This window comes from Conger conger, chromosome 10 (genome assembly GCF_963514075.1).
Source record: "Conger conger chromosome 10, fConCon1.1, whole genome shotgun sequence".
NCBI classification, from domain to species: Eukaryota; Metazoa; Chordata; class Actinopteri; order Anguilliformes; family Congridae; genus Conger; species Conger conger.
The window spans coordinates 46,241,217-46,265,849 of NC_083769.1; the positions used below are offsets into that span (position 1 = coordinate 46,241,217).

The 24,633-nt window shown below is 41.8% G+C and overlaps 1 protein-coding gene across 1 annotated transcript; it reads right to left on the minus strand.

Annotated features, from left to right (window-relative positions):
- Positions 1-1,149: 1,149 nt before the first annotated feature.
- On the minus strand, positions 1,150-22,799 carry LOC133139241 (tumor necrosis factor receptor superfamily member 8-like). Its single transcript, XM_061258662.1, has 9 exons — positions 22,729-22,799; positions 15,499-15,550; positions 14,749-14,853; positions 14,350-14,530; positions 10,546-10,778; positions 6,446-6,541; positions 5,948-5,967; positions 5,129-5,333; positions 1,150-2,507 (listed from the first exon to the last, which is right to left on the minus strand). The coding sequence occupies exons 1-9, from the start codon at positions 22,783-22,785 to the stop codon at positions 2,251-2,253; spliced, it is 1,206 nt and encodes a 401-aa protein (XP_061114646.1). The 5' UTR covers positions 22,786-22,799; the 3' UTR covers positions 1,150-2,250.
- Between the last annotated feature and the right edge of the window lie 1,834 nt (positions 22,800-24,633).

Here is a 24,633-nt window from a genome sequence, read left to right on the forward strand (position 1 = left end):
ATTCAGTACTTTTTGTTCATGTTGCTGTTCTCCGCTAATGATTATGCCAATCAGCATTATTATTATTATTAACATTGGGTAACTTCTGCTTGTGACTGTGCTCACTTCATACGCATATTCCTTTTTTTTTGTTAAGCAATGTGGCCCAAAGTGCTGTTATGAATATATGGAAACATTTCGCAAGTGTGCGCATACTTTGTAGAATAAAGGAACTTACGTTGAACTGCCATGGTGTTGTTGATTAGTGTTAGCCATTATTAGCCATTATTGTCAATGCAGAAGTCAGGAAAGTGATACATTTTTTTTTTAAATCTATAAATTCCGAAGTGATGCACAGTATAGTTGATTAGACCCAGCGGGTGCCAAAGTACAGGTTCCTGTGTGCTCTCCAAAATCAACAGCATTGTACCACAATTGGGCTTCTTGACTGGTGAAAACGCGTTAAAAGAAAGAAAATACCAGTCTTCAGCGTTTTTTTCCAACTGAATAAACTACTTTAGTCTAAACTTTCAACTTTAATTGTCAGCATGTTTAATTTTAAAGGGTTGTACAGGTGCACAGTAGCTGTGAATATAAGTTGGTTTCTGCTGGAAGCATGTTCTCTGGAACTACATCATTATCATGGGAACAGTGCCACGTAAAGGACTTAGTCTTTTCTTCGCAAGTGCAAAGATGACATTTACGACATTTAGAAAAAGAACACACCTTTAAGTAACTGTTTATAGGAATGTCGTACCTACAGGAAGGCAATCGACTTCCTTTTCAAGCGATCGTCATGACGTCAATCAGTGATAACAGTGTCGAGTTCATTTCTGCAGTGTGTTTGGCGGAGGACAGGAAAATAATTGTACAAGTTGTGCAATGTTGATTGTCGTGAACTCAGGAAGCTGGGCACAGTAAAAGAAGCATTTATTCAGAATCCCAGTGAAAAACAACTATCTACATGTACACATTTATTAAATCAGCCATACTGTATGTATTCATTCATTCATTCATTATCCTAACCTGCTTATCCTGAACAGGGTCACAGGGGGACTGGAGCCTATCCCAGCATACATTGGGCGAAAGGTAGGAATACACCCTGGACAGGTCACCAGTCCATCGCAGGGCACACACACACACACGCACGCACGCGCACACACGCACACACGCAATTTAGACTCTCCAATCAGCCTAACCTGCATGTCTTTGGAGTGTGGGAGGAAACCTGAGTACCCGGGGGAAACCCACACGAACATGCAAACTCCGCATAGAGAGGCCCTGGCCGACGGGGATTCGAACCCAGGACCTCCTTGCTGTGAGGCCTACCCACTGCACCATTCGTGCCGCCACCGCATTTATTAAATCAGCCATACTGTATGTATTCGTGGAAAATGTACAGTATGGCTAACATTATTATTTACAGACGACGAGGTAAAATACAGTGTATATACAGTCCATCACGCACGTTAGCAACTATAATATCTTTAAAAAATAACCTTGTGGCTTCTTCCTCTTTCAGGTCTGTCACACATTAAATAGATTCCTGAATACGACTAGTGCAATTCAATTAACCAAAAAATGCCATTTAAACAAACAAACAAACAAACAAACAAAAAAATGCTTTTGAAATTGGCTATGATATGTACGAAATGTATACGATATGTATGAAAATTCATTCAGAACATTGCATTACAACTCTGCTATGTCATGCAAACCAAAATGCAGGATTAGATACTTAATCTTAAACCCTGAACCTTTGCTGCAGGGGGTGCAGCCCTGTGTGAAAGAGTACAGTACAGTGCAAACATTTGATACAGTACCATTATCACATGCCTAAAACACAATGTTAAATGTGCAGCAATGTTGTGAAAAGGAGGTGAACTATTTTGTCAGGAGGAAGTGAAGCAGTTTCTATCCTCCAGGCTCTACAGCAGTCTATATAAAGATAACTTCCTCCCCTGTGTCCATGAAGCTTGTTCTCGCCAGCGAAGCTTCCCAATTCTTCGCTCCCGAGCACGGTAAGATTGTGAAATCAACCCCTACAGAATATATACGGTCCCTATTTCACTCATGTCATTAAGAGAATGATTTAAGGCTGGGCATTTTACCGTGTACTCCCAGTATTTTTCTGCTCACGGGGTGCATACACTGGTCCTCCTTCACAGTGAATTTTTTTTTTTTTTTTCTGTCCTCTTCCCATTTCTCCTCTGTTCTCCATTTTAGCTCTGTTTGGCGCCCGCGCTCTCCTGTATCCTCCCACCTTGTCTCCTATTTCCCGGTGGCTGGGATGGGGTAGCGCAGCTTCTCGGCCTCTTGCACACACCCCTGGAGGCCCCGGTCCTGGAAGACGGGGCGTCTGTTCTCCCCCAGGGACTCCTGCTGGGGGGCGTTGGTGAAGGCCGGTCCCTCTTCTTCTGGGGTTTCGGCCTCCTCCTGTGGCGGCGGCTGCTCCCCTGCCTCGCCCTGTTGCTCCGATGCGCCGTTTCCCAGGATCACTGTCCTCGGGGAGTAGATGAATATCGATCCTGATGGGAAACACACCGTGTGACACATTACGGTTGGCATTTAAACGTTTGGCAATTAATACGGCGCCTTTATCCAAAACGCTGTACAATCGATGCTTCTCCATTCACCCATTCATACGCACGCGATTGGCTGCCATGCGTGGCACCAACCAGCTCTTCAGGAGCATTTGGGGGTTAAGTGTCTTGCTGACACCTAACCCCCACTTTGGGACACTTTGACAATGTGCGGTTAAGGGCCCCAACAGCTGCACTGATCTTACTGTGGCTACACGTGGCCTTGAACCATCAACTGTCCAGGTGCCATTCATGCACCTTAGCCACTAGGCCATTGGCCTCCAACTGTGGTCCTGGAGAGCTACTGGGTCTACTGGTTTTTGTTTTCACCACCTTGTCGAGACCCAGGTAACCAGGTGAGGGGAATTACCTGTGTTATCAAACTGATTATGTGCAGAATAGCAACAAAAACCAGCAGACCCTGTAGCTCTCCAGGACCAGGGTTGAAGACCACTGCACTCAGCTATTGACATGCAACTAAATCTCACTCCAAGTCAAAATCATCGCAATGGAAGATTGAATAATATCACAGTGAAGGTTATGCTGTCCAGGGGCAACAGACAAAGTTACACTTGATAGCTAATTGTGAGACTGCTCTGCAGTGTATTTGTCAGTTGAAAAGTAAAAGTTAATAAAATGACAATGAACGGGGACTCGGCTTCCGACACTGTTTATTGACAGCAGAGCGGGCAGACTGTGTGAGCAGTCCAGAGGGACCAAGTGCGTTGAATTAAAGGAAACCCCGACGCATGACTCAGGAAATTAGGAAATGCTGTGAAATAACAGAGCTTCTGATATACCGCTGAAAACCGCATCCTGCCCAGGCACGGAAGCTGAGAGAAAGCACACAGAACACTACCGCTGCAGACTGAGAGGAACTGCGCATACAGCACTTTCCCACGCTCAGGAACCATTACATTACAGTACACTACATTACATTACACTACACTACACTACATTACATTATTTACATTACATTACATTACAGTACAGTACAGTACAGTACACTACATTACATTACATTACACTACACTACACTACACTACATTACACTACATTACATTACATTAATGCCATTTGGTAGACGCTCAGTTGATTAGACTAAGCAGGAGACAATCCTCCCCTGGGGCAATGTGGGGTTAAGGGCCTTGCTCAAGGGCCCAATGGCTGTGTGGATCTTATTGTGGTTACACCGGGGATTGAACCACCGACCTTGCGGGTCCCAGTCCCACAATGCAGGGTTAAGGGCCGACTTCTGGTGTCTAGACAGAAATAATGTGTGCCCATGTCTTGGATTATCTCAGTGGTTGGAGAAGGGCTTCCCAAACTGGGGTCTGGGAATCCCTGTGCCAAATGTTTCTTAAAAGGCGAAAATAATGTGAATATTAAGTTCCTTTTTAAGATCATTTTATTTATTGTTTCATGGACAATATGTATGGATGGAGCCTTGCATGACTGCACATTGAGTGTGTGTGTGTGTGTGTGTGTGTGTGTGTATGAATCAGTGAATTGTACAGCACTTTGGATGAAGGTGCTATATAAATGCAGACATTTACCATTTCAACAATATATTTAGCGCTTTCAGATAAAAACGGGTATCTCGTTAATATCCGATTTTAGACAAAAACTGGTGGGTTAAATATCTGTAGGTGCAGGATTTAGGGAACAAAAGTTAATTAAATAGGTACTAAGATCATTTATGCAACAGCTTTAAACTTCGTCAGTGAGGTACATCCTTACCTGTTACAGAAATGGAGTTACAGAATTTTTTTTTCTAAAATTTCCCCCGGGATGAATAAAGTATCTATCTATCTATCTATCTACCTATCTATCTATCTATCTATCTATCTAAACTTGTGTGGTGCCACAAAGGTAATGTATGGTGCTGTCCAGCAGGGGGTAGCATTGGCCCTAACTACGGGTATGGCCACAGCTGCGATTCAAGGCCAATTATCAAATTATTGGACTATATACACGTAGGAGGCCTGGTTCACAGGCCTAGGGAGACTTGGTTCCGGGGGACTGATGCAATCACATCCTCCTTCTTCCTCAGCAAGCTTTGGGTTGCCAGATTGTTCTTTTGCTGTTTCATTGTTTCAGCCTAAATTGTTTGTATATCGTCTATGTTCTTCTGTGTCTTGCTGTGTGTAATGGATAATCTGTGTTATTTGTTATATTTTAAGCCATTTTGACCAGGACTGCAGTGTTCAGGACTGAGTGCAGAACCAATAACAGCCCTGATTACATGCAGTGTTCAGGACTGAGTGCAGAACCAATCACAGCCCTGATTACACGCAGTGTTCTGGATCGAGTGCTGAACCAATCACAACCCTGATTACATGCAGTGTTCAGGACTGAGTGCAGAACCAATCACAGCCCTGATTACATGCAGTGTTCAGGACTGAGTGCGGAACCAATCACAGCCCTGATTGCATGCAGTGTTCTGGATCAAGCGCAGGTCCAATCACAGCCCTGATTGCACGCAGTGTTCAGGACCGAGGGCAGCATCAATCTAACGCATCCAATCATCAATCATCAATGTGCTTCCCTAAACAAGCTGCACTCACCCACAGTGTTGTTGACATTCTCTCTTCCCCGGGACTGGTCGACGGTGACCTGCTGGAGCCCCCCGGGGCCTGTCTTCAGCCCATCGAGACCCTCTCCTTTCTTGCTGATGAGGGGGTGGAGGACACTCGGACTAGGATTCCCTTCAGACCCAAGGTGCTTCAGAGAAGCCGGGTCCTTCCACGGACCCCACTGCTCCTGCTTGGCCTGAGGGGGGAACAGATATACAGAATACAACCTCACTGCCCACCAGGATGACGGAATACAACCAGAATACAACCTCACCGTCCACCAGGATGAGGAAACTGACCTCGGGCTTCATATCCCATAATTTATTTAACTTAAAGGTGCAATAGGTAATTCTTCTTCTTCTAATGGTCAAGAGAGGAATAGCAGCAACAAACACCCTGGTTCGAATCCTGATGTAGCCACAATATGATCCGCCCAGCCGTTGGGCCCTTGGGCAAGGCCCTTAACCCCACACTGCTCCAGGGGAGGATTGTCTCCTGCTTAGTCTCCTGCAGGTAGCAGTTGGAATTGCACTTCCCTCTCGGGACTTTCAGCGCACTTATCCCTGGTTATGGGGTATGAACTTTGCACTTTGTTGTACGTCGCTCTGCATAAGAGCGTCTGCCAAATGCCATTAATGTAATGTAATGTAATGTAATGTAATGTAGTCTGGATAAGAGCGTCTGCCTAATGCCATTAATGTAACGTAATGTAAAATCTATGAGCTTACGGCTCAAGCTAGGTTGTGAGTCTGGTAGGCAGAGATAAGATCTCTCCCTTACTTAACAGGCACAGGGTGGTGAGGTACTCACATTTTTCACAACAGGCAGACCTAGGAGCAAGCCAAAAAGTATTAATTACATACTATAAATATCCATTATATTTATAAATATATATGAATATTTAATTATCTGAATACAGTTACTAATGCTTATGCGGTAGTAATCTCATATACTGTATGTATAATTGTTGTATAACACATATTCACATTTTATTGCAAGCTATACACCTTTTTAGAGACTTTTTAAAGATGACTTTGCAATAGACTACGGGAGCTGTCTTCCGAGATAAAGTTAGGACACTGTATGGACGCATTGACTCGGTTGACTGCCAATGTGTACGTGTGTACTGCATGCATTTTTCTATCCATTACAAGACATACAATAAAAAGTCATCCATTGCAAGACATAACAATAACAAGTCATCCATTACAACACATACAATAACAAGTCACCAAGCATATCATTGTCGATGAGGATGAAGAAGAGAGAAGAGGGAAGAAGAAGAAATTCCCATAAAAGAACACTTACATTTCTTTCGAAATGCCGACGTTTTGTAACATTGGAAAAAGCCCAGCAGCAAGACAAGGATAATAAACATCAATATTATTGCCCCGGTCAGGAAATCTACAGACGTAGAGACAGACAGACAGAAAAATGTGTGAGTGTGAGAGAGAAAGATACATACTGTACATACAGTATATTGTGAACGGGCACAATATTTGGGTTTTACGGTAGGAGATTGCTCTTCCGTATTCAACTTGCTACCGTAGTTCCTGTACATTTATTTAGCAGGAATGTGGCACCCAATGGCACTAATAGTAGGCTATATAATGGAGCAAATACAGAATTCAAATACATTGAATTGATATTGGCACAAAAAAGATATTTCTGAAAAGGTATGGCATTCATGGCATTTTAAATAAAAAAAACATGGTGGATTACAGCAGTATTTCACAAAAATAGGCACTTTCACAGTATCAGTCCCATACTTTTGGAGGGCACTACGACCCTCAGTGAGCAATTTATTAGGTAGACCACCAGCTGGTTAATGCAAATATTTTATCAGCCAATCATGTGGCCAATCAAAACATCCAATGAGCAGCAGTCCTGCGGTGTTAATCAGTTAGAGCTGAGGGGAAGGTGACAGTAACGCAAATAACCACGCATTACAACAGTGGTATGCAGAAGAGCACATCTGAACACCCAAAGCTTCAAACCTCTAAGTGGATAGGCCATAGCAGCAGAAGACTGAATAAGTATGAAAAATAAGTCTAATAAATACCTAATAAAGTTCTTACTGAGTGTATGTTCATCATATGCAACCAGATTAGCAAAGTGCTACTCATTTTATGAAGATATTAATGATGAATTACTGCCTGTTTTCTATGGAAATGATGCAGTATAATTGAAGTGAGGAAGTGCAGCTGGATGACACACTGTGTGCTAACACGGGGCGGCCTGTAGCGTAGTGGTTAAGGTAAATGACTGGGACACGCAAGGTCAGTGGTTCTAATCCCGGTGTAGCCACAATAAGATCCGCACAGCCGTTGGGCCCTTGAGCAAGGCCCTTAACCCTGCATTGCTCCAGGGGAGGATTGTCTCCTGCTTAGTCTAATCAACTGTATGTCGCTCTGGATAAGAGCGTCTGCCAAATGCCAATAATGTAATGTAATGTAACTGTCCGTTACCTTTAGAGTGGTGTTGTTCAGTGGGAATGCCAACTATCTTTTCAGACGCAGTGGAAGGAGGGACAGTTATTTCAACAACTTGACTCTGTTCAGTGTCATTCCTATCTGCCATGGTAGCCAGGTCCCTGGGGGTGTCTGTAAAATGGTAAAATATATGTAAATACCATGATATAAATGCTCATTGGCTCATTGGATTTGGCGACATCTGAGTTGGCTGGGGCGGCACGGATGGTGCAGTGGGTAGCACTGCCGCCTCACAGCAAGGAGGTCCTGGGTTCGAATCCCCGTCGGCCAGGGCCTCTCTGTGCGGAGTTTGCATGTTCTCCCCGTGTCTGCGTGGGTTTCCTCCGGGTACTCCGGTTTCCTCCCACAGTCCAAAGACATGCATGTTAGGCCGATTGGAGAGTCTAAATTGCCCGTAGGCATGAGTGTGTGAGTGAATGGTGCGTGTGCCCTGCGATGGACTGGCGACCTGTCCAGGGTGTATTCCTGCCTTTCGCCCAATGTATGCCGGGATAGGCTCCAGCCCCCCTGCGACCCTGATCAGGATAAGCGGGTTCAGATAATGGATGGATGGATGGATGGGTTGGCTGGTGGTCACATTACAGTTTGTTTACTCCAAATACAGTAGCAGGGCTCTGTTTGAAATGAAGCTACACCCCCGAACAAATCACAAGAGAATCCAATCATCACGTATTATGGAGAAACGAAGACTACCTAGAGACGATCAATAATGTCAACCGACACGGTAATATTGAGCAGCATATCAAACCTAATGTTAAAGATAAAGTGTCAACAGATGTGGTTGCGTTTGATACATTTTCTTGTTAGAGACATCAACCGCAATAAACAAGAGAGAGATAAGACTACATAGGTACGATGTAAGTAGATACAATTTTTTATCCACGACTATACAACTAAGAAAAATAGGTGCTAGGTCTTCTGCATTCTACAAGGTCTTGCATCATCACATTTTAATACTTGGGGAATATTGGAGGAAAATAGAGAAGCAATTGCAAAATGCAAACAGCATGAATGGATATTCCTACAAAAATGTAATTGGGAAAATATATAAAATATGTTATTTTTTTAAAGGATTATAGCGTAACATACAGTGCAGCCTGTGAGTATTTGGAATGTGACACAATTTTTGTTGTTTTGGCCCTGTACTCTGGCCCATTAGATTTGAAGTGAAACAATAAATGTGAGGTTAATTTTGGACAGGTGTCCATCTTAGTGTATGCAATGTACCAGGTGAGCTCCAAATGGGCTGGTCTGTAGCATAGTGGTTAAGGTAAATGACTGGGACCTGCACGGTCGGTGGTTTGATTCCAGGTGTAGCCGCCATAAAATCCGTTGGGCCCTCGAGCAAGGCCCTTAACCCTGCATTGCTCCAGGGGAGGATTGTCTCCTGCTTAGTCTAACCAACTGTACGTTGCTCTGGATAAGAGCGTCTGTCAAATGCTCTTAATGTAACGTGATGTAAATACTCCCCCCTGATCTTTTTCAAATTAATGAGGTGTTATAGGGGGGCTGACTCAGAGACTTAAAGCTTATTTTGACACACCCAATATTTTGGCGCCTGTACTATGATTCATTCTTCCTCCCAGCAATGTACTGCTTGACTGACATCAGCACTTGTGATTTCTACTTCCTTCCCAGGTTGAGTTCTGGGGAAGATGCTGAAATATAAACCTTGCACTCATGAATCAGCTCTGAAAGCTCTGAGGAAAACCAACCACTGTCCCTCCCTGTAATTCCAGGAGAACAGAGGTCACACAGAGGTCACACACGAGCTCAGAGTTCCTGAGAAAGTGTTTTTTTTGTGTGCCTTGCACGTCGTATATAGCTTGGGCGGCACGGATGGCGCAGTGGGTAGCGCTGCCGCCTCACAGCAAGGAGGTCCTGGGTTTGAATCCCCGTCGGCCTCTCTGTGTGGAGTTTGCATGTTCTCCCTGTGTTTGTGTGGGTTTCCTCCAGGTACTCCAGTGTCCTCCCACAGTCCAAAGACATGCGGGTTAGGCTTTCTTCTTCTAAGGTTTCTTGTGCATAAATTAATGGCACAAAACACACAGCTGGCAAAGAAGCAGCCGAGCAGCCATCATTAGCTTCCCTAAACAGGGGGAACGTGGTTCCCCACAAATTAATGCATTCTGTACTTCATCCTCATATTCATTGTCGAATTTCAAATCCATTGTGCTGTCCCTGTCCAAATACTTATGGACTGCACTGTGAAAATAAACCATTCCCATACTTTTTGAGGGCACTACCAGACTTCATTCATCATATGCTACCAGACTACCAAATTGCTTATATACTCAGTGAGCACTTTTTTTTAGTAGTTATTAAACTTCTTTTTTAGACTTATTCAGTCTTTTGCTGCTGTAGCCTATCCACTTAAGAGTTTTGATGTGTTGTGTGTTTCACGGATGCCCTTCTGCATACCACTGTTACAATGTGTGGTTATTTGCGTTACTGTCACCTTCCCGTCAGCTTTGACAAATCTGGCCCTTCTCCTCTGACCTCTCTCATTAACATGGCATTTTCACCCACAGGACTCCGCTCACTGGATGTTTTTTGTTTTCCTCACCATTCACTGCAAATTCTAGAGACTGTTTTGCATGGAAATCCCAGGAGATCCACAGTTTCGGAGATACTCAAACCACCCTGTCTGGCACCAACAATCATTCCACGGTCAGAGTCACTTTTCTTCCCTCCCATGTCTGCATGCTCGTATGCATTTAGTTACTGCCACATGATTGGCTGATTCAATATTTGCATTAACAAGCTGGTATACAGGTCTACCTTATAAAATAATCACTGAGTGTATTTTTAACTTACTGTAAACCTATAACTATATTGACTGTAAGATACTGTAAAAAAAACTATATTATATATATATATATATATATATTAATATTTTGTCGTTGGTGAACTTACTGTGGCTTACAGGCTGTCCCAGTGGAGAGGCCTTGGGGCCAGTGGAGAGGTCTTCCTCTCCTAGAAGAGAGTGGTCGTGTGTAACAGTCTGGGCGATCTTCGTAGTCTTCGTAGACACGGTGGAAGGTGGGACGGTTGTTTCCTTGGGGGTGGGGTTTGTGGTCAAACGGGCGCAAACGTGGTCATGAGTGCTGTTGCCCGTCGAGATCAAAGCCATTCCCTGACGTCCACAGCTGCAATTAAGAATCAGAGAAACTTAACTGGAGGTTTTCATACCCTGAAGAATTCCTCCGACTGCCAATCACTGTGGCTCAACAGAGACCTCTGCTGGTAGAGTATTGCTGCTTGTCAGGCCATTTTACATACCTTATTATTCATGGTATTTTAGCCCTCCTATTATGTTAGGATTTTATGACCAGTTTTATATTTAGGGTCAAATTGAGCCCAACAGTTGAAATAAACACAAAAATATTGCAATACTTTTTTTTGACACGTAATTTTGTTCTTATTGTCTCCCAAATTTTTCTTTTATGAAAAAAATATTACAATTCTGTGAGAAATAATTTCTCATTTTAGAGCCTAAGGAACAGTAAGTGAAAGTTTTGCACCTGTATAGAATCACTCACAAAGAAATCTGAGAATTGTTTTTAAATGGTTGTATATTTTCTTACATTTTATACAGTTACAAAGGGTCAGAATAACACTGCACAACACATGTAATTTAGAAAATTAGAAAAACATCATTCAGTATCAATATAAAAAGGTTAACTGGTTTTTAAGAGGGTCAAACCCCCCAGACATATTAGGAGGGTTAATGTGAGCAGAACTGCTAATATTTTCATACAAATGTTATACCAAAGACCATTGTTACACAGTATATTCAAGAAATATCACATTGTTCCTGTGTTAACTTTTTGCTTTTTTTTGTTGAAAGCTCATTTTGTTGAAAGTCTACATTTTCTTGTTTACAAAATATCTTTATGGGCATGTAGAATAATGCCACTTTCAGACCACACTACTGCTGCCTCAAATTAATATGCCTGTTGCCAGCTCCCACTATTTCATGTGTTATATAATTTTGCTGTTTTATAGCATTTTTCTGTGTGTAATATTGTTTTGCTGTATGCTATATTTTGCTATGTGTTGTAGCATTTTGGTATACCACAGTATTATTTATATGATACTATGGCTGTGTTACATTGTCTTGTTGTGTGGTATTGTCTTGTTGTGTGGTATTGTCTTGCTTTGTGGTATTGTCTTGCTGTGTGGTATTGTCTTGCTGTGTGGTATTGTCTTGCTGTGTGGTAGTGTCTTGCTGTGTGGTATTGTCTTGCTGTGTGGTATTGTCTTGCTTTGTGGTATTGTCTTGCTGTGTGGTATTGTCTTGCTTTGTGGTATTGTCTTGTTGTGTGGTATTGTCTTGAATTGTGGTATTGTCTTGTTGTGTGGTATTGTCTTGTGTGGTATTGTCTTGTTATGTGGTATTGTCTTGCTGTGTGGTATTGTCTTGTTGTGTGGTATTGTGTTGTTGTGTGGTATTGTCTTGCTTTGTGGTATTGTCTTGTTGTGTGGTATTGTCTTACTTTGTGGTATTGTCTTGTTGTGTGGTATTGTCTTGCTGTGTGCGGTATTGTCTTGCTGTGTGGTATTGTCTTGCTTTGTGGTATTGTCTTGTTGTGTGGTATTGTCTTGCTGTGTGGTATTGTCTTGCTTTGTGGTGTTGTCTTGTTGTGTGGTAGTGTCTTGCTGTGTGGTAGTGTCTTGCTGTGTGGTATTGTCTTGCTGTGTGGTATTGTCTTGCTTTGTGGTATTGTCTTGCTGTGTGGTATTGTCTTGCTTTGTGGTATTGTCTTGTTGTGTGGTATTGTCTTGCTGTGTGGTATTGTCGTGCTGTGTGGTATTGTCGTGCTGTGTGGTATTGTCTTGCTGTGTGGTATTGTCTTGCTTTGTGGTATTGTCTTGTTGTGTGGTATTGTCTTGCTGTGTGGTATTGTCTTGCTGTGTGGTATTGTCTTGGTGTGTGGTATTGTCTTGCTTTGTGGTATTGTCTTGCTGTGTGGTATTGTCTTGCTGTGTGGTATTGTCTTGCTGTGTGGTATTGTCTTGTTGTGTGGTATTGTCTTGTTGTGTGGTATTGTCTTGCTTTGTGGTATTGTCTTGTTGTGTGGTATTGTCTTGCTTTGTGGTATTGTCTTGTTGTGTGGTATTGTCTTGCTGTGTGTGGTATTGTCTTGCTGTGTGTGGTATTGTCTTGCTTTGTGGTATTGTCTTGTTGTGTGGTATTGTCTTGCTTTGTGGTATTGTCTTGCTTTGTGGTATTGTCTTGGTGTGTGGTATTGTCTTGCTGTGTGGTATTGTCTTGTTGTGTGGTATTGTCTTGCTTTGTGGTATTGTCTTGTTGTGTGGTATTGTCTTGCTGTGTGGTATTGTCTTGTGTGGTATTGTCTTGTTGTGTGGTATTGTCTTGCTTTGTGGTATTGTCTTGTGTGGTATTGTCTTGTTGTGTGGTATTGTCTTGCTGTGTGATATTGTCTTGTTGTGTGGTATTGTCTTGTTGTGTGGTATTGTCTTGCTGTGTGGTATTGTCTTGCTGTGTGGTATTGTCTTGTTGTGTGGTATCGTCTTGCTTTGTGGTATTGTCTTGTTGTGTGGTATTGTCTTGCTTTGTGGTATTGTCTTGCTGTGTGTGGTATTGTCTTGCTGTGTGTGGTATTGTCTTGCTTTGTGGTATTGTCTTGTTCTGTGGTATTGTCTTGCTTTGTGGTATTGTCTTGCTGTGTGTGGTATTGTCTTGTTGTGTGGTATTGTCTTGCTGTGTGGTATTGTCTTGCTGTGTGGTATTGTCTTGCTGTGTGGTATTGTCTTGTTGTGTGGTATTGTCTTGCTGTGTGGTATTGTCTTGCTGTGTGGTATTGTCTTGCTTTGTGGTATTGTCTTGTTGTGTGGTATTGTCTTGTTGTGTGGTATTGTCTTGCTGTGTGGTATTGTCTTGTTGTGTGGTATTGTCTTGCTGTGTGGTATTGTCTTGCTGTGTGGTATTGTCTTGCTGTGTGGTATTGTCTTGCTGTGTGGTATTGTCTTGCTTTGTGGTATTGTCTTGTTGTGTGGTATTGTCTTGTTGTGTGGTATTGTCTTGCTTTGTGGTATTGTCTTGCTGTGTGGTATTGTCTTGTTGTGTGGTATTGTCTTGCTTTGTGGTATTGTCTTGCTGTGTGGTATTGTCTTGCTGTGTGGTATTGTCTTACTTTGTGGTATTGTCTTGTTGTGTGGTATTGTCTTGCTGTGTGGTATTGTCTTGCTGTGTGGTATTGTCTTGCTTTGTGGTGTTGTCTTGTTGTGTGGTAGTGTCTTGCTGTGTGGTATTGTCTTGCTTTGTGGTATTGTCTTGCTGTGTGGTATTGTCTTGCTGTGTGGTATTGTCTTGTTGTGTGGTATTGTCTTGCTGTGTGGTATTGTCTTGCTGTGTGGTATTGTCTTGCTTTGTGGTATTGTCTTGCTGTGTGGTATTGTCTTGCTGTGTGGTATTGTCTTGCTTTGTGGTATTGTCTTGCTGTGTGGTATTGTCTTGCTGTGTGGTATTGTCTTGCTGTGTGGTATTGTCTTGCTGTGTGGTATTGTCTTGTTGTGTGGTATTGTCTTGCTTTGTGGTATTGTCTTGCTGTGTGGTATTGTCTTGCTTTGTGGTATTGTCTTGTTGTGTGGTATTGTCTTGCTGTGTGGTATTGTCTTGCTGTGTGATATTGTCTTGCTTTGTGGTATTGTCTTGCTGTGTGGCATATCATTGCTGAGCCGGGCTGTACTCACTCGGTGTGCCGGTGACAGGATTCCCGGCGTGAGGTGGTGCTCAGGAAGGTCCCGTCCGGGCAAGGAAGACACCTTCGGCAGGTGTACTGCGCAGTGCTCTGGCAGAAATAGCCCCTGTCACAGTGGCATTCTCGATTAATGTGGGCGGTACAGTCCCGTATCTGCACCAGGTGGCGCTCAGCTGCACACAAACAGAAGGGGCTGCGATGAGCACAAAACAAGGGCTTTTTTTCTTTTGTACGGACATCCTTTTACGAAAGACGTGGATGTTTGATTGAGATCTAAATGTCAACAAAACTGCCAAAGGCAAATACAAAAGCTGACACTGCGATCAGAGGAATAAAGCCAAGATGTGTCTTTAGTCAGACGACAGAGTCGGGGATAAAACGCTCCTCGTACCGTCGCATGCCTGTGTGCAGAACTCGCATCGGGCATGATTGCTCCTCACAGTCCTGTATTTGTCTGGTGAGCAGGGGACGCACTGGCACTGCTCTGTAAAGACGCCTGGTGTGAAAGAATCGCAGAACATGGAGGAAAAAAAGCCTCAGGATCACTCAGGACAAAAGCCGCACTCACTCTCAGAAACATGTGGTATCTCATTGTTGTGTGATATTGTCTCGTTGTGCGGTATTGTCTTGTTGTTTAAGGATCACATTTCCCGACTCTAAGCAAGTATGATCTTATCGTGGCTACACCGGGGCTTGCACCTTAGCCGCTAGGGCTGCCCCTAATGGTATAAGCTGCTATGGGCTGCCCCTATTCTGCTGTCCTGATAGTGGTAGGCAAGTCATTCCACCGCTGTGCAGCTCGACCACAAGGCCACCAGAGCTGGCAGACCGGAGTGGTCTTGCTGGGGTGTTGGGAGCAAATGCTTCCACACAATCTTAGAAGTTCAACAGGCAGACATGTGGGCACCCTAATTTAGCTCCAATGCAACATAAAATGTTGTTTACTTTTCATTTAAGTCACGGTGAGATAATAAAAGAAGATATATTCTGCTTTTCATACAATTCCTTACTTGTCAATAGGTGTGTTTTATCGGTCAATACCGATAAACCCCTGGTATTATTGTGCATCCTTAATTTTGTAACTATTTCTGTAAAACACATGGATCGATGAATAACAAAGCAGGTCTGAGTATGGCGTTACCTTCCTTGCATTCTGGCTGGTCTGAGCATCTCCTGGACCATACAAAATCAACCTGAGAGAGCGGGAGACAGAAGAGGAAAGCACCTGAAACAATAGTGCACAGTCTGCTTGCACACACACACAGAGAAATGTAGATTACATTGCACAACCGCAAAACAATGTAACACAGCAAGACAATATCACACTGCAAATCAATATAGCACATAGCAAAACAATGTAAAACAGCAAGAAAGTATCACATGGCAAAATAACACAACACATTGCAAAACAGTATAACACACAGCAAAACAATATCACAAAGTAAAGCAATACAACACCTGCTGTTACAAGACAATATAACACAGCTGTAGTATCATATAAATAATATACTGTGGTGTACCAAACTGCTACAACACACAGCAAAATATAACATACAGCAAAACAATATTACACACAGAAAAATGCTATAAAACAGCTAAATTATATAACACATGAAATAGTGGAAGCTGACAACAGGCATATTAACAGGCAGCAGTAGTGTGGTCTGAAAGTGGCATTATTCTACATGCCCCTAAAAATATTTTGTAAACAAGAAAATGTAGTCTTTCAACAAAATGAGCTTTCAACAAAAAAAAGCAAAAAAGTTAACATGGGAAGAATGTGATATTGCTAGAATATACCGTGTAACATTGCTCTTTGGCAACGAAATTACATCGTATTAACATCGTAACCAATATATTCAATCCCTTATCAAGACTTATACACCAACAAGACCCCTCCGTTCACGCTCACGACTGCTGTCTGTCCTGGTCCCACGGTGGTGGAATGACCTCCCGACGGATGTCAGAACGGCAGAGTCTCTGACCTCCTTCAAGCGCATCTCTTCAGGCTACACCTTTCCCTCCCCAACTCACCACCATGATTAGCCTTAGACTGTAATGGCACTTATGTATAGATTGTATCGATATTGTTACTTGTATAGGTATTGTTATTTTTTGTATCCTAGCTGCAATTGTGGTATGCTAGTTTGAAAGTTGATTGTACTCTTAAAGGGTTCTGATTTTCTGCATGTTTACACTAGGACTCGGAACTGTACTGTCCTCTCAGGTCCTCTTTGCACTTGTTCTTGTGTTTAATTTGCACTTTGTTGTACGTCGCTCTGGATAAGAGCGTCTGCTAAATGCCACGTAATGTAATAATGTAATATTTCCAAGAGCTGCCCGCGGCAGTGGCGAGGACCCGGCCCTAGGCCCGCCTGATGAGAGATTGACAGGGACGGGTTAGGCAGGAATGCATGGTTAACCCCTCGCACACGCCATCGAGGTGGTGGCAAGAACGCCCGTAAGAGGAAAAATATGCGGTTCAGAGCTAATGAGCAGCAGTGCGCCAATGTCTGAGTTTCGGCCGGCTTGCGCGGAGCGGCGTAAGGGAGGACTCCGCGTCGGCTCGCCGCGTTCAACTACGGAGGGCGTGTCGCCCTCCGGATCTCACGATCCATCAAGTTGCCGTGGGGACGTTGCCGTGGGGACGTGGCCGTATGTATGCGGCGCCTCCACATTGGCAACCAAATGGCAAATGGCAAATGGCTGGCATTTATATAGCGCCTTTATCCAAAGTGCTGTACAATTGATGCTTCTGCTTCTCATTCGCCCATTCATACGCACACTCACACACCAACGCCGATTGGCTGCCGTGCTCGTCAGGAGCATTTAGGGGTTAGGTGTCATGCTTAGGGACACTTCGACACAACCAGGACGGGATCAAAAAAATATATAATAAAAAAATATATTTATATATCCCTACCAGCTTCTCAGGTGTGGCAATATGTTGTGGTCAACTATCTGAAAATGACATGTCTGAGAATACTGTATTTGAATGCTTTATTTATTTCAAAACATAAATCAAGAACTGTCTTCCTTCTTCCTTTCTCTGTAATAATATCAGCAGCGCATGTTTTCGAGACAAGCGTGCAATTGGCTGATGTTCTCGAAACCACAATTTCCATTTCATGTCTACTATGCCAGGCGGTGCGGATGAGGCAGTGGAATGAAGGAGCTTAGCACTGCCGCCTCACAGCAAGGAGGTCCTGGGTTTGAATCCCGGTCGGCCGGGTCCTCTCTGTGCGGAGTTTGCATGTTCTCCCCGTGTTCGTGTGGGTTTCCTCTGGGTACTCCGGTTTCCTCCCACAGTCCAAAGACATGCAGGTTAGGCTAAATTGCCCGTAGGTATGAGTGTGTGAGTGAATGGTGTGTGTGCCCTGCGATGGACTGGCGACCTGTCCAGGGTGTATTCCTGCCTTTCGCCCCCTGTGACCCTGTTCAGGATAAGCGGGTTAAGATAATGGACGGATGGATGAGCTACTATGCTGAATGTTAATCAACTTGAGCACTTTAAACAGTGTACTGTAAACCACCTTCTTTTTGAAAGGTAACTTTTCGACAGTGTTACTGACATCACCATAAAGACTTTACAGAGTTTATACCAGTTCTGACCATATTCCAGCGCAGAAATTCCAGACTGCTTTTGAGGCTCCCCATTGACTCATAATTGACTCATTGTGCAAACAGAGTTTCTGGCTTTCAGATAATTTCCAGAAAAACCTTCATGACACTTAACACTTAACTTACCTCCCTAAACCTTGCTTATCTATAATTCAGCAGTTACTGAAGGTGTCAGGTGTCCATGTAGGTATCCACTCAAAGTTAATCAACTGTATGTAATTCAGCACAGAAACAGGAATAATTCTAGAGAATAATTATGCATATAATTCCGTATATATAATTCAAAATATGAGTCAGCACACAATCACACAAAAATGGCTGAGAGGGAGGCAGACCAAACCAATTTGCAAATGCATTCCGAGAAAGATTGATGAAAGAAGAAAGATTATTTAATTTATGACTCAACCTTCATATTATGTTTGGGGTCAATTTGACCGTTCATAAACTGTTAACATTATAGGATTGTAATGCAGTAATTCTTCAGTGCAAAAGCTCTTGGCCAAAAATGGATCACAGCAGATTTTATCTGGCATGCATGGGGCAACCCTGGGAGGGGCAATTCTCGAGAAGTGTGGGCAGATTTTTCGCGTAAACATTAAATAAAAAAAGTAAAATGATTGACAATGAGTTTTTTACATTTAAATGCATCATTTAAAGCAGTTGACCTTATGCATGCCGTTATTTTATCACTATGAACACCATTTCTACCACCACCACTACTACTACCGCTGAAACGGCTTCCGCTGTTATTATTAGCACTTCCTCGACTCTTCCTGCTGCCACCACTGCCACTACTACGGCTGCTATTATTAACCATCCGAGAGCAATAAAGCATTCCTCCGCATCAAACGTTAATGAAACAAACTCCAATCAGAGGTGGCGATAGCCCTATCAGCAATGTGGGCAGTCCAGCTACAAATATTCTCCCACTTTTGGCTCTGTCAGGAAAGGACTTTAGGAGGAGATTAGAATGCTTTAGGAGTATACAATACATTGCGTGTATATTCGTGTCGTTAAGATAGTTGTATATAGTTTGTTTGTTAGATGTATATGGTTTAACATTCGGCACAGTTTTGTTTTTCAATTTGGGTCTGCTCATAATTATATTAATATTAAATGTTTTCTGTGATGTGTGTTTTTTGGGGTATTTCGTTACAGATCACAACACATAATATGAAATACGAAAAAGAGACCACAGTAAATGGTCAGGCAAAAGAGCATGCACTCAGGATATATTTACACTTGTACTTTATTCTGTTGATTTACTTGATGCACTTATCATGCTTGATTCTATTTTAAGGCTTCAAAACAAATTACGTTGGTTAAACGCTGACACATACCAGTCTGTGATAATCTGTCAGGGTATTTTCCACTTTTACTAAAGTCAAAATACTTCATTAATTGTGCTTATCTTACTCAAAAACAAGTGATAACATTTTTGGTGAAAAAACATTCCAAAACTTGTGATAATGACTCATGCTTTATGATTGCTTCATAAATGTTTAAAAATAACCAACCAGATTTAGGATGGCAGCTAGGGGAGTGTTTGTTTGGCAGTCTATTTCTCCTCATACATCTTGTGTTTCAAATAGAAACCATATACTATGAGTGGAGTGTGACTCAGCGGTAAGCACACAGTGCAGATTGAAGTGACATTGCAGAAAATCATCACACATTATGTTGTCTGATATAGAAGGTTCAATTCTGACTTCCTTTTTTTGTTTCGTATGTACAGTACTGTGCGAAAGTTCTAGGCAGGTGTGAAAAAAATGCTATAAAGTAAGAATGCTTTCAAAAATAGAAATGTGAATAGTTTCTTTTTTATCAATTGACAAAATGCAAAGTCAGTGAACAGAAGAAAAATCTAAATTAAATCAATATTTGGTGTAACCACCCTTTGCCTTCAAACCAGCATCAATTCTTCTAGGTACGCTTGCACAAAGTCAGGGATTTTGTAAGCATATGGTCAGGTGTGTGATTAACCAATTATGCCAAACAGGAGCTAATGATCATCAATTTAATATGTAGGTTGAAACACAATCAAGCAGTGAAGCATGGTGGGGGTTCCTTGCAAGTTTGGGGCTGCATTTCTGCAAATGGAGTCTCCTCAATGCTGAGAAGTACAGGCAGATACATATCCATCATGCAATACCATCAGGGAGGCATCTGATTGGCCCCAAATGTATTATGCAGCAGGATAATGACCCCAAACATACAGCCAATGTCATTAAGAACTATCTTCAGCATAAAGGAGGACAAGGAGTTGTGGAAGTGATGGTATGGCCCCCACAGAGCCCTGATCTCAACATCATTGAGTCTGTCTGGGATTACATGAAGAGACAAGCATTTGAGGCTGCCTAAATCCACAGAAGAACTGTGGCTAGTTCTCTTAAGATGTTTGGAACAACCTACCTGCAGATTTAGATTTTTCTTCTGTTCATTCACTTCTTCTGTTCATGCATTTTGTTAATTGATCAAAATAAACCATTAACATTTCTTTTTTGAAAGCATTGTTATTTTACAGCATTTTTTCACACCTTTGCACAGTACTCTATACACTCAGAATACTACTTTATTAGATGAACCTGTACATCAGCTTGTTAAAGCAAATATTTATATATAAATATTAATATATCAGCCAATCATGTGACAGCAACGATAACAGCATAACAGCATGCAGACATGGTCAAGACCTTCAGAAGGTGACAGTAAAGCAAATAACCACACATTACAACAGTGGCATGCAGAAGAGCAGCTCTGAACACACAACATATCATAACTCGAAGTTGATAGGCAGGAGAAGACTTAATAGGTCTAAAAAATAAGACTAATAAATACCTAATAAAGTGCTCACTGAGTGTACATACATTTTGGATAATTGTAAGTAATAAATAATGCTTTACATGAAGTACATCTCAAGTGATGACATAGAACTTAATGCTACATAAGAATTAATGCTACATGAGTCTAGTAAGATGCAAAGCCTTCATACCAGAAGAAGTCTTTGTGCACTTTCTGTGCATTTGCACAGAAAAATATTACAAATATGAAATGTTATGTTTGATACGACTTCTTCCCACCACTCGCACAATATCCTCCCTATCATACGAACTCTGACCCTTTATCTGTTATGCTGTTCATATGTGGCAACCCCAGCTTTCATGTGGGGTTGTCAGTCATAAAGATTGTGAATCGCTAGAGGGGGAAGATGACGAAAAAAACCACAAAGACCGATTTTGTTTGGAAATATAAATCTCGCGCACCAAGGGGGATTCTCAGCCGCAGAATTTCATACAGCTATCTACACAAATAGCTGTACCAAGGACTTATAATTAAGGTGACCATGCCCCCTAAGGAGCACACTTATGCTTATCAATATTTTCTATGTGCAATATGAAATTAATTCAATAAAATTCGCTCATCTCAATTCAATTGAATAATCTCACTGATTTTAACATCAGCTCATTTTAACTAGTGCAATGAACATATTTGCGTAGCCAAGACGGTGCGCCAAACCGAGGTCGCCTAAGTTACGCACACTCATATCAGGCTCATCATGACAGAGAGCACATTCATATCCGAGTCTCCGAACCCAGCTCACTGCACTCAGCGGTTATGAGTAGCCGTAACCGCGCTGTGCATTTAGGTTTGCTGTTTCACTTTTCAACGGTTAATTCAAAACTCCATTTGTAAACCTTAGCTAACCGTGTTCTAATTAAACGTCGCTATGAGGTGTATTGGCTACGTCATAACCACATCTTCTGTTTGCAGTTTTTACTTGGAATATTTCATCTCTGAACTATGGTAAAAAGTTCCAAAGAGATCTGGCAATAACGTGTCTGAAAAAAAAAAAAAAAAAAAAACTTTGAATGTTCAACATTGGTTGGTCCTTTTACTCATCGCTGAAGTACAAATCACTCAGAGACTGATCAAAAATCAGGGCAAACGGTAAAGACGGTAGGTTCCAGGAATGGCCCAGGTGATGATGAGAAAACGCGTTTCAGATATGAGGACGGAGCAGGCACTCTTACGAGTGGTGGACCGCTGCTATGTGAACACTGACAGGATGTGAAAGCTCTCAGATACCGGCAAACTGCGGGTAATCATTTTAGTATCGCCTAGGCTACGGGCTATCACTCTTCAGCACCAATTATGTCTACTGCATTTATGTTGTGAGGGAAAATATTTAAAAACTTTTTAAACCCCATGGAAGAGTTGTACATTGTATACACTTCTTGCAACTGGAAAGTGAGTCGCCTACTGCCAAGCATGACAATTGAGTGTTCAATAGTTTTTTTCTTTTCTTTTTTTTTTGTTGTAGCCTAACTGACTTATTTCTGTAATTCAACAGTCTCTGAGTTATATGAAGCTTTCACAACAAATTTCCCCTAAGTAGTAATTCCCTCACATCAACAGTTAGGAAGTATAGGCTATTAGCCGCATAAAATTCCATTCATTTTAAACTGATAGGCCTACGAATATTAAACTAAATTTGAATTAAAATACTGTTAGTACATCAATCAACTGTGAAACTATTTTCAGTAAGAGAGATGAAATGTTTTTCAGTGAAATAATAGCCTATTATAACTAGCTGCTAACACCAGCATCATAATCATCGTCGTCGGAAGTCTAGAACTCACAACATTTAATACAATGATAGAATATACCACATGAAAATAAACGCAACAAGCACTTCCCATCCACAAAATTTAAATCTTCCGGCACGTGTGATAAAACCTTTAGGACTTACCAGATTAAAAAGGTAGAGCACTGTGAGCGTGTACCATATCCGCCGACAAAATTCCATTGTTGTCAGGTGAATTAAACTCTAGCCTTCAAGCGAATGTATTAAAAAAATATATACTAACCTATATCTATATATTTTAATATGAAAACGAGACCGCCCTATCTGCACAAGTCAGTCGCTCCATATGAGAGCAAAAATGCTGGCAAGACCGCAAAGCATCAATGAACGCTCTTATACAGACTTGAATGGGGGCGGCGTTTGTTCGATCCTCGTAGCACACGTTATGGTTATCGATGAATCATTGAATCGTTTTCTCTTAACATATTACTATACAAAATGAATTGACGTGTATGAAGCAAAGGTTGTTTTGTTGGTTATTATAATTCCTTACAATTTAAAATCTTTTCCCTTTTTAAAACAGACTCAATAACACAAAATAATGATTTTAACAAAAACAGGCACTAATTTCAAAACTCGACAACAAATCTTATTTCAATGAAACATAACTTTAAACAAAGGTGGGCAAACAGATGATTAAACAAATGACAAAAACAAGTCTTTAGAAAAATCATATCAAAACAAAAGGAAAGCAACAAAGTCGAGTTTTTAAGAAAACCCAAAGCGGGCAAGGATATTTAAAAAGGGGTCCATCTTGCTCGGGGTTCAGCAGGTGTTGAGGACCTCTTGCCCCTCTTGGGGTGTATGAAGCAAAGCACTCAAATGTCTAAAATTATAGACCCGATTAGTTGCATCGTCAAGTAACTCATTTCGCCTTGACCACGCTGAGAGGCAAATGTCTTCCAGTTGCGGTAATGTATTTAGACAACAGATTGTGGGACGAGCAAACTCGCTCGCATAAAATAAACAGGGGAAAATGAAAGAACTGGTGGATTTGAGATTATATCGGCTCAATTTACTTACGAAATTACAGTGCAAATTCATGTCCAAATGAAAACGCTTGCTTTCAGTCGCCTAAGCCTAAAGAACAGGACTGTCTTCCAGAAACACAAACCATAAAAAAAGTTCAGTCGTGTGATTTTATTACATAGCAGTTTCCAAGCTCATCCCCTTTTTTGGGAGCTAATTGAACTGGCTGTGGTTAAGTTCTGACGTAGTTCATTTTGTTTAAAGGTACTGAGAACCATTTTAATTCAAAGAACATTCTTCGATGGTACTGTAAATGATTATACATAAAATGAAAATTATTAGATACAGAACCCTTTCATTCTAAAAAACATTTTCTATTGTAAATTGTTCATCGGCGTTTTTTTAAACGTGTAGATCAGGCATTACTCAATAATCTGAAAACAAGTTCAAAGCCTCGCTGTGAGCCTATATAAAAATGTTTTTAAAAAAATTTTTTTTAAACGGTATTGTTTTGTGATTGCTTGTTATTGTATTCAGAATCCTTCAAATTCACTTGTAATTGCCTACACTCAGTGGCAACTTGCTGCCACGACATTAGCAGAATAGACATTTGAATTAACAAGCTGGTATGGGTCTACCTAATAAAGTGATCCCTGGTACCTTGTCTACTCCTAGACATGACTGCTAATCGGCCCTTACCTGTCTTGCCCTTGATTTTGTACTCCTGCTTGCTGCGAAATCCTCCTGCACCTGGCCTTTTTGACACTGCTGCCACTTTTGGATCCATAATAATCACTTGTTACTTAGCTGACGCTTTTATCCAAAGCTACTTACAGTTGATTGAACTAAGCAAGGGGCAATCGTCCCTGGAGCAATGTGGGGTTAAGGGCCTTGCTCAAGGGCCCAACAGCTGTGCTGATCTTATCATGGCCACACCATACCACCGGGTCCCAGTCATGTACCTTAGCCACTAGGCTACAGGCTGTCCCAGTCATGTACCTTAGCCACTAGGCTACAGACTGCCCCAGTTATGTACCTTAG

Excerpts from the sequence above, each read along its gene's own strand:
- LOC133139241 (XM_061258662.1), bottom strand. The coding sequence starts at position 22,785 with ATGGAATTTTGTCGGCGGATATGGTACACGCTCACAGTGCTCTACCTT. Across the intron at positions 14,854-15,498 it reads CCAGCCAGAATGCAAGGAAG|GCGTCTTTACAGAGCAGTGC; the intron begins GTAACGCCATAC and ends CTTTCACACCAG. Across the intron at positions 6,542-10,545 it reads GGGACAGCCTGTAAGCCACA|ATTTCCTGACCGGGGCAATA; the intron begins GTAAGTTCACCA and ends CTACGTCTGTAG.